The sequence below is a fragment of the Garra rufa genome, chromosome 22 (assembly GCF_049309525.1).
Source record: "Garra rufa chromosome 22, GarRuf1.0, whole genome shotgun sequence".
In the NCBI taxonomy this organism is placed as follows: Eukaryota; Metazoa; Chordata; class Actinopteri; order Cypriniformes; family Cyprinidae; genus Garra; species Garra rufa.
The window spans coordinates 24,144,102-24,160,892 of NC_133382.1; the positions used below are offsets into that span (position 1 = coordinate 24,144,102).

Consider the following 16,791-nt stretch of genomic DNA (forward strand, 5'->3'; position numbering starts at 1 on the left):
TAAAAAAATTACAGTGAATTTAACGGTAAAAGACTGTAAAAATGCTACGGTAAAAACCTGTGAAATGGTTAACGGTAAGTTCCCCTTCTATATACGGTGAAAAACTGTGTTGGACATTGTATTTAATTTTACGGTAGTATACCGTTTTTGGAATTGAAAAAGAACGTAAAAATTTACAGTGAATAACCTTAAATTGACATTCCCAGAACTCCCTGTTTTTCATTTTTTTATTTGATGTTTTTTTTTTTTTGTTGAAATACCTTTTTCATCTTATTTTTTTTCTTGGCAGTTTTGTACATTAGGGTTGTATGTTACATCTAATGTTGTTAAATTAATGTTTTTTGCATTATTTCAGTTTTATGTGTGTTACCATGACGGTGTTTACTGTTTGTGTGAATGACAGTGCTCCTTCTATGTTATTATTTAAAACCTCCATGCGATGGGCTTTGGTTCATCATCTGATGTTGTCATCACCACCTGCTTTTGGTGGTTATCATTGTATTACAAAGGTACAAAACAGATTTCAGTGCTTCAAAAAGTTGGTACATTACCATTATATGAGTTACGGTTTTAGTATGAAATTACGGTATTTACCTGTAAATTTAAGTGAAAACCTTAAAATGTAAAACATTGCTACTATATTTTTTACGGTAAAATTCTGGCAACCACAGCTGCCAGTTTTTTTACCGTAAATTTTACGGATTTTTTTTTTTTTTACAGTGTGGTAACCCACTAGTAATGACTCAAGAATAACCAAATACTTCAGAAGGGATTACTAATTATTAGGATCCATATTCTAAAGTGAAGATCATGGTAACCTACTTAGTAACGACTTAAGTGTTACTAAAGCCATCAGAAATATTACTATCCAGAACATTACAAAAACCTTAATAGTTTTTAATGACTTTAGTCATTATTACTAGGGAGTTATCATGATATTCACTTTAGAATATTGATCCAAATAATAAGTACCTCCTTCTGATGGATTTGGTAATACCTGAATCATTACTAGTGTGTTACCATGATCCTTACTTTACTTTTCTATAATGTTAGTAGTGCATTAGTCATTTGTTCCTGTGTAGTTAATAATTAATGATGGAACCGTATTCTAAAGTGTTACCCAAAAGTTTTTTGCAAATCTGTGAAGGAAACACACCTAATGTCACAAATGTGCTTATATTAGAATCTTTTAAAAAGTCCTTAAACTTTGTTTTATACAGGTTTAAATTGGATTTTGAATTCTATTGTATTTCCTACAACCAGCTGTGAATAAAATGTAGCTGCAAACAAAAGCAGGTGTGGAAATCTTGATAAGATACAAATAGCAATCTCTTGTTTATTGCTGTTGTTTTGTGACCCCTGAAAAGAATATTGACTTGGGCCCACCTAGAAATCAAGTTCCTATAGGGTAAGGGGCTTCTCTTTTTCTCTTTTTAAGCAACAGATGTATTTCAATGACTCTGAATTCAGTTGACCCTTGATGTCTGTGGTGTTATATAAACCAAAAGCATAAATTACTTTTTTTTTTACCTCAACCTAAAATAATCATTTACATAAATACATGCAAAGAGAAGTCCTGAACAAAAGAAGGTAATAATCACTGTATTTCAATAAAGCTAGAAAAGAACCTGTTCTTCTCAGTTCCGCTGCTATTAAACTGTATTTACTTTTGGTCAGTCCTAAACATTATTCTAAATTGATGTCCTTCATCATGCATGTGGTTTCAGTTCCACAAAACAAACCTTATCTGTTTGTCAATAAATTGATAAACCGATTACCAAATGATCAATAGATTAAAAGTGCTTCCAATTATTTTACACCTTGCTAAACTGAACCGTGAGTCAGCAAGTCACTATGTCTGTCTATAAACCATCTGTGGGCATAAATGCATTTTGGTGCCTCTCATTTGCAAGGATTTTTCTTTACAAGGTTTGCAGAAATCATGATCTGTGGCACAGATGCTGTCCTTCTACAATGTGATAATTCATACCTGGAAGCAGGTTTCATTTCAGGAACTCAATAAGACACCTCACTGTAACCCTGTCTTTTTTATAATTATCAAGCAAGCATTTCAAATAAAAGTTGTTCTTTTGTAGCCTGGGTTGTCCCATGCTGCCTTGCGCGCAGCGCGATTTTACTCACGCTGCTAGGCAGCCTGGAGTCCATGGACCAAATTTTCACCTCAGATAGGGAACCAATCACAGAACGGGGAGGGAGCAGCAAGACGATGACGCCTTCTATGCGACTCACCGAAGCAGTTTGTTTATAACTATGGATCCAGCATGGCAGCAGACGCGAAGTTATCTTTCGATGCAGCCTTAGGGCGTGTTCACACTTGGCATGTTTTTTGACAAGAAAAAGTTGACAAGGGCGTTTTTTAGTTGCAAAAAAATCTGGAAGCGTTGCAGCAGAGGGAGTCTTTTTGTCGCTATAACAACAGCTGCAACAGTAGCCTATGTGTGGTGCAGAAATGTCGTTAAAAAAGGAAGCTGGCTCTTTTCTTTTTTTTTTTTTAGCATTTTTGCCTTTTATTTGATAGGACAGTATTTAGACAGAAAGTGAAGTGGGAGAGAGAGAGAGCGGGCATGGGATCGGGAAAGGTCTGCGAGCCGGGACTCGAAAAAGGGACGCCCAAAGCGCAACAGCGCTATTATACAAGTCGATGTGCGGCTCAAGAAGCTATCGGTACTGCACGTCGGTTTTTGAAGTTAACGGGGAGGCAAATCCGGTTCACAACAATAAAATAAAAGTCTATATAACGGCACCTTTCTCATTTTTTCTTGTTGTTATGGAAACGAAAGGTCTAGCTACTCGCTTGTCATTGGTCAGCTGTCAAAAAAGCGCTTGACGTAGGACGTTTACTTTAGAAAAGTTCAACTTTTTTCAACTTAAAAAGACGCTCTGAGCTGCAGAAAAAGACGGCGGCGGTGGCGTTTAAAAAAAGCTCTCAGGGCTTTTTTGAAAAGACGGTTTACTGCATAGGGTTGTAATGTAAAACAGACGTTAAAAAAAAGACGCTAAGTGTGTGCACGGCTTTAGATAGTGTTCTAAGTAGTTTTGAACGCAAGTTCTACATATGTAATCCGGTATAATTGAAACGATTGGCTATGAGCTATGCACAGGCGCATTTGATAGACATTCGTAGCGCCCAATAAACGGCTCTGGGCATTCGTAAACCACGCCTCAAATATGAGAAAATGAACATGTGGTTCCCAGACCACGAATCAGGCTAGTTCTTTTGAACTTTCCAACAACAAAAAATCTTGAGTATGATTTCCACAAAAAAGGTTAAGCAGCATAACCTTGATAATACAAATTCTTGAGCACCAAATCAGCAGGATTTCTAATGGATCACATGACACTGAAGACTTGAGTAATGGCTGCTAATAAACTACATTTTAAAACATGCCAAAATAGAAAGGAGTTGTTTTAAATAATAATGATAATATTTTACTATATTACAGCTTTTACAGTATTCTTGATCAAATAAGCACAACCTTGGTGAGCATGTTTCCTTAAAAAAAAAAAAAAAAAAAAAAACACAAAAAAAAACTTACTGACCCTAATCCTTCAACTCATTCAAATTAAATGACCCAAAAAAGAATTCAGAAAGACATGAAATATTTAGCCATGATGGCAAATGGCACAATTTCTGGAGACCATTCCACCCAGAAAGTAGATACTTGAAGGCACAATATCCATTACAAATTGCCTTGATTGTCATTTCACCTAATCTAGAGAGACAGAGCTGATATTTGGTTTAATCCTCATATGTCAGTGCTGTTACAGTGCTTGTCTGTTAGCTCTATCGATGAGGGATTTGGACGAGAGCATGTTCTGCTACTTGGAGGATTGATTCTGTGGCACAAATAGATGAGAAGTGCTCTTAAAATGTCACTATCATTTAGACATTCAGTGAGCAATATAAAGAGAGGAGGAGAGACAGAAATGGATAAAGAGGAGGAAATGACATTTCGCCACATTGCAAAGAGCTTATTTCTACCATTAGTTAATCATAGCAGAGAGAGTGTTTTATTTTGGGGCAGTTGTTTAGTCTAACACCAATGCACAACAAAGATCTTAAATCATTAAATTGCATTTTTAATCAAAATAATCAAGTTGTACGACAAATATGTTAAATGCTTTTGGAAATAATCAAAAAATGAAACCCAACAAGACTGAGAGCAACAGATTGTGTCGAATGAACTTGTTTGTCTGTGCCGCCCCATTTATTATCATAGCTTGCGGCTAGAAAAGTCTGGATAGGGGGAAAGCATATACAATCAATTCCAAATCTGTCAGCTGACAGTTTCCTGATCAGTAAGGAACGTCTCTGGAGACTCTGGGCCCAAACTTCTCAAGCGGAAAATGTGATAAAGGACAGCTGATCCACTGCTTTTTGGGGAGATTATCTACTCCGTCTGTCCAACAAAAGCTGAGACCTTTTCGGAAAGAGCACGGGTGTATTTCCTAAAAGAACTTTCTTGGGAGAAGGTGAACTTGAGTTTTCAGATTGCACAAATTCTTTTTGATTGATGTCCACAACATTACTATAGGGAAAAACATTGAATACCGAGATAGATTTCAAACAGCACTGACAATGATGCTGATGATTTAAATCTATGCATGCTTTAACTGATACCACTGACCCATTTTTCTTGGCTTTCCATTGGCAGTTCTTACCATAGTGAATCATTATTTAACCCTCTGATGTGTGAATTTTGCTACAGTGGGTGGATTTTTAAAAGCCAATTTTAGCCATTTTTATTAGTTGACAACCATTTAATCATTTTATTTAATCAGAATCAGAATCAGAATCAGAATGAGCTTTATTGCCAGGTATGTTTGCACATACTAGGAATTTGTTTTTGTGACAGAGCTCCACAGTGCTACAGAATGACAGTGACAAGACGATACATATTATAAAAAGAACAATATACAAGTATACAAGACAGACAATGTGCAAAAATAGCAAAGACATTTGAATGCAAGTAAGTATGTGCTTTAAATAAATAACGGAAAAATGAATAAAGAGTGTATAGTGTTGTATGTTCCACGATCAAGTGTTCATGAGATGGATTGCCTGAGGAAAGAAACTGTTTCGGTGTCTGGTCGTTCTAGTGCTCAGCGCTCTGTAGCACCGACCGGATGGTAACAGTTCAAAAAGTGAGTGTGCTGGATGTGAGGGGAATTTTGGCAGCCCTTTTTCGTACTCTGGATAAGAAGAGATCTTGAAGGGTAGGGAGATCTCTTCTTATCCAGAGTACGAAAAAGGGCTGCCAAAATTACTACTTAATTATTAATATTACTACTTAAATATTAATATTACAGTAATTTATTCATTTTTATTATATTACTTAGATTTTACATATTTTTCTGACCCAGTGATGCTTTCTGTTGTTCTTTCTGTTGTCTTCATTTCAAGGTTTTAATTTCACAAGATGTTGTGAAAAAGTAATTTTCAATATCTTTTAAAAGTAAGGATGATGTTCAGATGAAGTTTGAGACAGACAGTGCTCTTATTATTAATCATGACTTAATCTCTTGCTTTCTGCTTTTCTTTGGCTTTCTCTCAGTCTGACAGAAGACTTTTAATAATACAGTTTTGTTAACTGATTTTGGGAATTTTATTCCTGGCATGCAGATCTGATGTAACAGTCTATTGCAATGGACAGATGTGCAACTGATAATAAACCTGATAATACATTCTTGTTTTAAAGTAAAAACAAAAATAAAAATATTTTCCCCCTTAATAATCAAAAAATGAATGCATCAGAGGATTAAATATCTTTTCTAACACTTTTATTGCAAAGATTTCAGTTGAATGGCTCAGAGTGTACTTTACAGTATGTGCCAAGTACTTAAAGGAAAACAATACGTTTTTCAGTTTGTTCAAGATCTTTGTCAAGAGGCGGACTCTGTGGTTTAATGACTAAGGCTGGTACAGGATAATGCTAGCAACAACAAGGTCATAGGTTTGATTTCTTGGGAACACATGCACTGATTAAATATGTACCTTCCACTAGAAGTTGCTTAGGATAAAAGCATTTACAAGACGCAAGAATATAAATAAAAAATGTTATGCAGTGGTGGTACTAAAGGATCAACCATAGGTTGAAAAGGGATTCATTTTGGATTCCCATGACCATTGAGAATCCCACTAATGGTTCATTTTAAAAACAAACCACGTGCCTTTCATTAATGTGGCTTTCAATATATCAAGTAAAGTGAATCTCTTGTTAGGTGTGAGAATTTCACAGTTTTGATCTTACATGTCCCTTCAAGGCATGTCACTATAGCTTAACACAATCAGACAGGAAACATCAGGACACGTAAATACCACCCCCAATGTGAATTATTAATTCAGATGTTAAGAAGAATACTAATGTTTAAAAGCCTTGAAGGACACTGCAAAGTCATTAGAGCTTGAATTGATTCACATGTTGTGTTTCACTCTCTCTCCATCTTATTGTCACCGTCTTAGTCTCTCTGATATGAAACATATGACATATACATAAATGTATGTGAACATTCAAACACAATAGATAGTGCTTGAACATTTAATGTCAAAACCATTATCATTAATAAGGAACCAGGGCTCCCACTGCTGCGATGATGAAAAGTTTATCTTAACACAGAATGGTATTAATTGTGGTATCGCGATAGCAAAACTGTCTCAATAATCCCGTGTTCACATGGCGATATGAAACTATAGGTCTTCCAGGCAAAAAGTGTAGTTTTTTAATTCAAAAACTTCTTATACTAACATGAAAGGTCTTTAAAGTTGTGTTTTCTGTCAAAATAAAAGCTTAAAAGTACAGTATGAATTGCTGACAACTAGCGGTTTAAATGGATAACGTTGCTGCAGTCCAAATTCAATATATCTCTTGTAATTTCCCTACTGACGTGTAAAGCAAAAATAATATATTAAATATTAATTTTATTTTATTTTACAGTCCAATTGTTTTACAATATATGGCTATTAGGAATAACTAGTAAACAATTGTTGTTATTATTATTATATTCTAATTTGTTTTGCTTCCTCAAACACCAGCATGAATGTAGTTTAGACTGAGTATACCATAAATAAAAAGAGGGTTGATTCCCCTTTAAAGTTCTGGTATAAGTCAATTGACTGATGTTTTTTGTACTTAAGTTTTCTTAGTTAAGAAGGTGGGTTGGAGCTTTTAATTCTGAACTCTAAAAAGTGCATTAGATATAATCATTTATCTTCAAAATGTACAAAGTCTTAATTTGTCTTTTTTTAAAACTATTGCAATAATATCGTATTGTGGACTTCATATTGTGATCATAAAATGAGATTATTATGTTGTTACATATCTACAAAATACCACTGTCTAACACTATTTGTACTGCTGCAGATAGAGGGTGTACTTTAAAAAGCAGTTAAAGAATACCTTTGGGTTTATTCTTTTTGCTAGTTGTTGATATATGTCACAAAAATCCCTGCATTTTTTAAACCCCATTCCTTACTTGTGGGATAGACATATAAAACAGACAAGTATGTAGTCACCATTCTGTGAACGTCTCATTGTTTTGCAGAAAGCTCTTTGCTCTCTGTTTTACTTCTGACAAGCCCGAAATCAATTCAAATACACACTGGACAAACTGCAAACAAACCTTGGACTTATCCTGCCCCTTCAGAGAAAAAACTTAATTGAACTTGTTTAAGTTTTTTTTTTTCTTCTATCAAGCCAGTGTCTCAAATAACCCTGGAATCAGAAATTCTACTTCTAAAAATTAAAATGCTACTGTAATAAATCATTTTGTAGTATTGCTTTTCAACAGAATACAAAGCTAGTCTGAAATTATATGACCTATGAGCACATGGTCATGTCAGCTTTATAAATTAACCAGAAACTTCTATGTCTTCACAAGATTTCAGAGTATAAAAGTCCAAGGTAAATCAGCATTTATTGGCAAAAGACAAACACAATGATCCTTTTCACTGGATTCCAATGTTGGGCCAATAATTCATTTAAAAGACAAAAGGGAACTTTAAACACCTGATATTAAGATATTTTTGATGAAATCCGCTTTCAGAGCTTTCTGACCCTGCATAGACAGCAACTCAACTGAAACGTTCAAGGCTCAAAGGGTAGTAAGGTCAGTTTCGTTGCTGTCTATTCAGGGTGAGAAAGATTAAGACAGAAATATCTTAATTTGTGTTCTGAAGATGAACAAAGGTCTTATTGGTTTGAAACCACATGAGGGTGAGTAATTAATGACGGAATTTAAATTTTTGGATAAACTATTTCTTTAAGGCTGGTTTGTTCCTGCTCATAATTCAGTGTGAAGACACATGCCGGATATACAAACCAGACTAAATTATGCCTTTTCTGACCCACTTCAGTCTATGTTATCAAAGTATAGTTTTAATTGCTGTGTAAATGCATGTATGCCACCACTGAGCAGCAATAAACGTTGGAGAGACAGTTAAATGACACTTTAGAAGCCCTTCTCTGACACCTTTGTAATGTAAATTTTGCACAAAAAGAAAAAAAAAGGGGGGGGGGGGGTTGATTCCACCTATTGTTTTTGAGACCTCATCTCTCAGCATTTTATCTTAGGCCTTTTTTTGCAACCAAATATAAACAGCTAATCGTCATGCAGTGTCATCACAAAAACTGTTTGACTCATGCAGATGGTCAAATATTAGCTCGAGGCAAACACTGAAAGCCTCAATGACAATTACAAATGTTTAAGCCAAGGCATGGTTTTAACCATCCTATTCTCTGCAGTCCCTTTCGTTTCAAGCTCCTCACTGTAAAAAATGATTGCGCCAATTAGTTATCACAATTTAACATTTTGAGTTAAGTTAACTTATCTGGATTGAACTTGTTGAGATAACTCAAAAATCTAAGTTCTTCACCGTGTTAATTGAGCCATGGAGCTTCATCTTGGTCAGTTTAAGGTGAGTAATGCAAATGTCTGTTTAATATCTATCATCTTTGGTAACTAATGCTATTGTGAATATCATAAATGTATCCCTCAAAATATGTTAAGTATTTAAAAGATAAGTGTTGAGTTTCATATTTAGTAACGACATTTATTATTTGGAATCTTTCTGTACTCACTTCTAAGATACTGTTTTAAAGTATTAAATGTAGTCAAAGTAAGGTTAAGTGATAAACCAGACCAACGGCCAGTTTCGCGCTCAGAATACTTAAACTTTTAACCTAAACGCAGTACTTTGTGGGCAAACAGTTATTCACTTCAAAAATTATATCTAATCGTTAGAAATTATTTAACTTATAGATTTTTTTTTCTAGATGACGTCAGACGACGAACGTCTGTCTTTAACCACCGTCAGTTTCTCACTTTAACGCTGTGATGTGTTCTTGCTGGAGTTTCTCCTCAAATATTTACCTGTGTCGTTTATCTTTCAAATTAATTATGGCAGACAGTAGAAACTGGCTCTTCACCATGTTAATTGAGCTGTGGAGCTTCATCTTGGTCAGTTTATGTGAGTAATGCAAAAGTCTGTTTAATCTATCATCTTTGGTAATACCATTGTGAATATCAGATATGTATCCATCAAATTACGTCAAGTATTTAAAAGATGAATTTAGAATTTCATATTGAGTCACAAAATTTATTATTTGGAGTGTTTCTGTATTCACTTCTAAGGTACTGTTTTAATATATAAAATGTAGTCAGCTATTTCTAGAATAGGTGAGGTTTGTTAGTTTGTTCGTATATAACTGTAGTTTGTTGAGCAGTATTTTTATTAACATGCAAGTTCTCTAATTCTTCTGTTATTTGCAGACTTACACTTCAGAGATTCCTGTTTTTGTGCCAACACTAAGAGGCTCCAGTTCACCGGGAGGTGATCAGTGTTCTGTAAAGGTGCATGGACTGAAAAATCATTTGCAAAACTGTGTAGTGTGCTAACTGAAACTTATGATGTGCACCTTTTTGTTTTGCTTTATTTGCCTTCTGAATTTCTGGTTATTGTGTTTTAAAACAGTGAATGATCAATTCATTTTGTCTTGACATTGGTTACTTGATGCAGTACCAGTTGGATCTTGTTGGATTTCAGACACTTTTATACTGTTTATACAATATTATTGTTCATGAAGTACATTACTGTTTTTTTTTTTTGCCCAAATTATTTTTATGCAGTACATTACTGTGTTTTATTCTGTATTGTTTTTGCAGTACATTACTCTGTATTTTATGTAGTATTATTGTTTATGCAGTACATTATTGAATGTTTTATACACTATTTGTCATGCAGTACATTACTCTGTATTTTTGCAGTATTATGTAGTACATCACTGTATGCTTCATACAGTACATTACAGTTGTTCATGCAGTACATTACTCTTATCTGTATTATTGTTTATGCAGTGCATTGCTGTATGTTTTATACAGTATCATTGTTCATGCAGTACATTACTCTGTATTTTATGCAGTATTATATTAATACAGCATAAAATAGAGTAATGAATGGCATGAACAACGGTAATGTACTGTATGAAGCATACAGTGATGTACTGCATAATAATACTGCAAAAAATACATAGAAATGTACTGCATGAACAATAGTGTATAAAACATACAATAATGTACTGCATAAACACCCCTATGCTTCATACAGTATTGTTGTAAATGAATTGATCTTGCAGTGGAATAATAATAAAAATAGATTTCAAATGTTTTTATCCTCAGTTAAGACAAATTCTCATTTTAAATTTCAGTCTATTCAACTTTATTCTTACTTAACTTGACGTTAAAGTTCATTAAACTTAAGTTATGTTCATTGCACTTATTTTATAAGTCCTGTCAACTTTATTCTTAGTTAAGACAACTTGACAATTTAAGTTCATTAAACTTAAATTATGTTCATTGCACTTATTTTATAATGTCCTGTCAACTTTATTCTTAGTTGAGACAACTTGACAATTTAAGTTAACAAAACTTAACATTTTAAGGCAGCACGAACACTTACTTTTTTAAGTTGAAACAACTAACATTTTTTTTACATGTGCTTGAAACTTACATTTGCATTACTTTTTATCTCCCACACAATTCTAAAGCTATCCATGCCACTCTAAAAACTAGAATCAGTCATATTGTTTGGAATCAAAAGATGAAGGGTGAGAGGTGAAATCTACTACATACTCACACAGTAGCGAGTTTAACAGACAATGACACAAGATACAGATAGGAAGTCAGCTCTATACACTATTACATAATACATAGTGCACCATAGTCAGGTGAAAAGAACTAGTTAAAGGGATAGTTCACCCAAAAATATAAATTCTGTCATTAATTACTCACCCTCACGTTATTCCAAACTCCTAAGACCTTTGTTCATATTCAGAACACAAATTAAGATATTTTAGATGAAATCCGAGAGCTTTCTGACCCTAGACAGCAAGGGTACTACCACTTTAAAAGCCCAGAAAGGTAGTAAAGACATCGTTAAAATAGTCCATTTGACATCAGTGGTTCAACCGTGGTTGATGTGTGCAAAAAAACAAAACAAAACACACATGGATTGAAAAATATCAAATTAGGCCAATGGAAGATATAGAGGTTAAGCTCTATATTCACACCACATTAGAATATGAATGCAAGCTCTGTATTATAGCTATGACATTAACAAATAAAGTATTGATTCATCAGAGGAACAAGGCCCCCCTCTGTTTGAAGAATGCCACTCATTCACATGACACAATACATACTTTTAAATTTGTCTGGACCACTATTGATGGATTAAATAAATAAGCATTTATTTTCCTGGATAGGATTACTGTGTACTAGTACAATTTGGGTTTACACCCCTCACAGGACAAACCTCTATTTTAGGACCTCACATCATTCTCATTCTATTTCCGTATGATTTCAATCTGATGAAATTATACAATGCAAATAATGCTCTCATGCACTACATTATGCATGTTTGGCTTTTTTTTCATTTGTTTTGTTTCTTCTCCTGAATTCATTTTCTCTTATGTCCCATTTTAATCTCCAAACAGGAAATATCCAGGAATACCTTACTTCTCTAAGAAATTAATCCCATGTGCCAGATTCCCACATGATGCTGCATATGATCTCATAGAACTTCCTACTTTCCAAACTGATGTTTGTGCGTATGTGGCTGATTCGTAGTCAGTTTGTTAAAACTGTGCTCATTTGCTGAGTAATTCCACTTGTAGGGTTGTAACACCTCTGGTGGAGTGTGTGGGTGATAGTGAGCCGCTCTAGTGTGCAGCAATTCAGCTGCGTACTATCACAAAGACACCATACAGAACAGGCTTTAGTTTAGAGACTTGATCCAAATATGTCTGCATTTTATCAACAGGAGAAATGAGGACCACTTCAATTATTCTTAAAAACCAGACTGTCTAACATTTTGCATACAATGCATTTCTGAATGAATAGTTACATGAGGGTATCGAAGAAAAACAATGAAGAAAAAGACTATACTAACTTTTTTTAATATAAGCTCACATAGAAATATCTCTGGAGAGCATTTCTGATGTTCAGGAATAACTCCAGTGCTGGAGATAAATGTACAAAATTCATACACAGCTACATATTACACATTACAACTTGACTGCATGCTCTACTGATGCATTAAATATCAAGTAAAAAGTACCTGCAATACTTTTATTTCATATTTTATTGCAGCAGCTGAAAATGTGCTACCATAAAAATAAATAATATATACAGCCAGGCAGCGTAATGGGGGTCTGTGGAAAAGACTTTTTTCATGAAACAACAACCTTTTAACCACCGTTTAATGCAAGTTTGGGTAATGTTCCCAATCAAAGTTATTAAATATTATTATTGGGATTCACAGGTTATCCTTTTTCGTCTAAGCCTTTCTAAGACTATTTACAGTCTCAATCACATGTTTTGGCACATGCAATCGTTACATTTCGATGGTTCGCTAAACTTATGATTGTGAATCATCTACAGATATCCATGACATCGATCACTCCCAGAGGCTAGAACAGATAGATTGACTAGCTAATACACTGAGCTGGATAGTAACTGATTACATGTAATCTGGATTACATAATCAGATTCACTCTTTTTTTTATCTTTTAAATGTTCCTTTCTAAAATCGCCTACTGCATATATACACTCAGCAAGTCTTTAAGTTTTGTGGTGACACAGTATTTGGCTACTGGATTTACAAAAATAATTTCAAGTAAGATGTGTTTTAATATTGCTACTGATGAACATATTGATTTGTTTTTGAATTATCACTCTGTAGGTTACATAACTATGTATATCTATGTCTTTAGTTGGCTTTTGTCTTTCAAACACATTAAAATTTAAATTCATGAATTCATGAGAACTATAGCCTCTTTTCCACTATCGGGCCGAACCGTTCTCAATACGTAACCGTTCTGTTCCGTGCCAGTCAGCACGGATAAGGTTTGATTTTCCACTGTGGTGCAGATAACGGAACTCTTTGGAATGTAAATACAAATGTGTCAGTCGTTGCCTTGGTAACGCAAGAGTAGGCAGCCCCGCTTATTGTCCTTTTGGACGCGATATGTATATGTTTGAGTTTTTTTTTTTTCTGCACTGTTTTGAACTTTTCTTAATGCCCTTCTCTGCAAGACATTACGCTATAATTTAAAAAACCTTTTCGTTTCTCTTTGCACCCTGCAGCTGTTGTTGAATTTTTCTTTCTGCCCAAATATCAATATTAGAGCAAATGTTTCATCTACAGACCAAAGTGTCTCAGCCATTTTTATTTATATTTACCGTATCTGTTTACTGCACTTCCGCTTAGCCATAGAGAAAATGGTAGCCAGGCAAAAGAGTGGCGACGTCATGCACAAGCATTTTATCAGCCCGGCTCAGCACGGTTGTCTAACCGTGCCGAGAATTCTGGGCCGAGAACGGTTTGTAATCGTGCCGTGCCGTACCAGGCTCAGGTGGAAACACAACTGGAACCGTACCCGACCGTTCTAAGAACGGTTCGGCCCGATAGTGGAAAAGCAGCTTTTGTTTCTCATCAAAAATAAATATTTTAATAACTAAGTGTCACATTTGCATCTTGAATCTCTGACATAAAAATGTAATATTCTGAATTCTACACAGAAGGCTATTTTATATATAGATAATGCGATATTGATGACATTGTGGCTGTCATACACTGTCAAATGCGACTTTACCCAGTTCAAGGGCTCTGGCCCAAGCTGTGAAATAACGAAATGCTACAAATGGCTATTTAAAAAAGGGTGCAGGACTGCTGGATATGTTCTGCCCTGTCTTCCTGTTTCAGTTGAAATTACGTCAACACATAGAATAGACCTTTTTCCTGAATGCGGAAGTCATGCTTGACTCTTAACCTGAAGAATGCTTTGCATTTCCATTCTCCAGTGTTTCTAGTTAAAGTAGCGGATATTCCGAGCTGTTAATCTAATGTCAAACATATTTGAATATTTTTAAAAGCACATGGCTCTATAGCGCCATCGCTTTGCAATGTCGCAATGACTGTCATTTGTCAGTGTCTTACTCCTCAACATTTAATGAGTGTGTAAATGACACAAAGCTGCCAACGTTAGCTACATTAAAAACAGACGCTATCTGAATGGGTTCCTATGGAGACCGGAACAGAGAAGCATCCAATCTGACGTTAGAATTTGTAATGGCGGCGCTCATAGTTTACTCAGGAAAAGGATCTATGCTGCTGTGTTTCAAGCACTTCATTGGACCTTATAAAATGTTTAATGTAATGGATTATGTTACAAACTACTATTTTTGTCATGTAATTTGGAATCAGTGATGCCAGTGTTGACAACCACAGAATCTGGCTACTTTAACACTGTTGCCGCGGGTTATTTTTTGAGGGTTGAAGCAACCCCAATAATGTAATATTTAGCCCCTAGAATGCTAATTTTACCAGGGGTATCCCACCAAAAACATGTATTTTATCCCCCAACGTGATTTTTACCATGGGATCCCACAATCCCTACTTTTGAGTAGCAATTGGGTGGATTTTGTTGTGAAAACCTGGCAACCTTGTTTGGAATCAGTAACGGATTACAATTTGTAAGTAATCTACCCAGCTCTTCTAATATCTTATCTTATTGATAGGCAAATCCTTTCATATCCACGTGGAGAGACAGAAACTGAATGTTTATCAGCATTTTTTCCAGACAAAATGTGATGATCTCTCTCACACCCTAATTGGCGCCTTTGGCACAGTTAACCGTCAACTATCCGACAGACATTTTAAACACAAAATCTGGTAACAAAACTTATAATTAAGAAAGCAAATACACAAACAAATGTTTTATGTTATGTCAAGGTACCGTCCGATAGCTAACCTTACACAGAAATCACTCGATCAGCATACTGTTGCTATGGATACCTCCTCAGAAGAACGCAACTTCTGCTTGTAACTTTTGTGGTTAGGCTACTAAAACATACTAAAGCGCTTTTAAACTCAAAACTTACATCATGTACAATACGTTTGTTCACCTTTGGGGGAGTTACCCCAGTTAATTGGCATCGTTGCACTTAAAAGGCTGAGATGCAACGCATAAGCTTCCCTGAAGCGGTACTCCGATTACGCACACGCTCTTTGAGCTAGCTTTTCAACATTTTTTCGTTTTTAATGCGTGTTAATGATATACAATGACTTAAAGTACAACACAAATTATGACAGGCGTTTCTCCCTCTAAATGTTACAACGTAACATTTTAAACGCTCACAGATCAATTAGAATCCGCGCCGCCCTCAAACACATGGTTCAATTACAAACTCCATCATCTTACCGTAGTGGTTCTCGCCGGTAGCTCCATCAGCTTGTGCGCGCTCACTGCGCTGTAATTCCACGGGGCGAGAGTGTCCGCAGTCACCACGGTGCTGTTCGGGACTTGAGTGGGGATTCCCATGCTGACCGAGCGCGAAGCGTTCATCTCAGCGGACACGGCGCGCACAGGGAGAGGAGCTCAGAGTTGGTAGGTAAAAAGAGTTTGCTTAAACCTGAGAACCAGCATTACTATATAAGAAGGTTTTGGATGTCTTTCTTTGCCTCTCTCTGTCTGCAACCTAAAGCTGAGCTGTCAGCTGCGCCCAACATGTGTGTGTGATGAGTTTGTCAATGCCAGTAACCATGTGCCTGTTCCAGTATGCATGAGGAGGGATGCTCAGTTAAGCAAACTCAAACATCCCACATGCAGCCCAACAGCCCTGTGCTAAACCCTTCATGATCACATGAAGCATAAGCCTTATGTGCCTGTTTGCCCCATAAATGTATATGTGCCAACAGGACGTTCATATAGCCTGTATGTAAAGAAACTGCACATGCTCAGATGCAAGTCCTTCCCTGATCTCTCTCTCTCTCTCTCTCTCTCTCTCTCTCTCTCTCTCTCTCTCTCTCTCTCTCTCTCTCTCTTTCTTAAACCACCCATGTCTTGTTCAGATTCAGAAGCAGCTTTAATTAACAGCCAGTCAGCAGCACAGACACACTAATAAAATGCTGATTAAGTGTGTGAACCCCAAAGCTGACAATTACAATGTTATGAACAACCACTGCTTAAAGCATTTACACAAACATACATAAATACCATAATTCTTTCTATGGTACAAATTAAAATTGTAATAATATTTGTTACTGCATATTATATTATATTATATTATATTATATTATTTTTTATTATCCCCAGGTTTCACAGACAAAGCTTAAGGCTAGTCCCAGACTAAAATGAGCTGTGTCAACTAAAAACATCTTTCTCCATCATATCTTAAAATATATAAGTTCCATTGTTCTGTCTCAAGATGCACACC

At 35.5% G+C, this 16,791-nt stretch overlaps 1 protein-coding gene across 1 annotated transcript in view; it reads right to left on the reverse strand.

Moving 5' to 3' along the window:
* opn4b (opsin 4b) overlaps window positions 1-16,237 on the reverse strand; it is a 57,349-nt gene extending 41,112 nt beyond the window's left edge. Inside the window, exon 1 of the mRNA XM_073828004.1 lies at window positions 15,777-16,237. Coding sequence (XP_073684105.1) covers window positions 15,777-15,920 — 144 coding nt within the window. The 5' untranslated portion in view covers window positions 15,921-16,237. The remainder of the gene's footprint in view (window positions 1-15,776) is intronic.
* Between the last annotated feature and the right edge of the window lie 554 nt (window positions 16,238-16,791).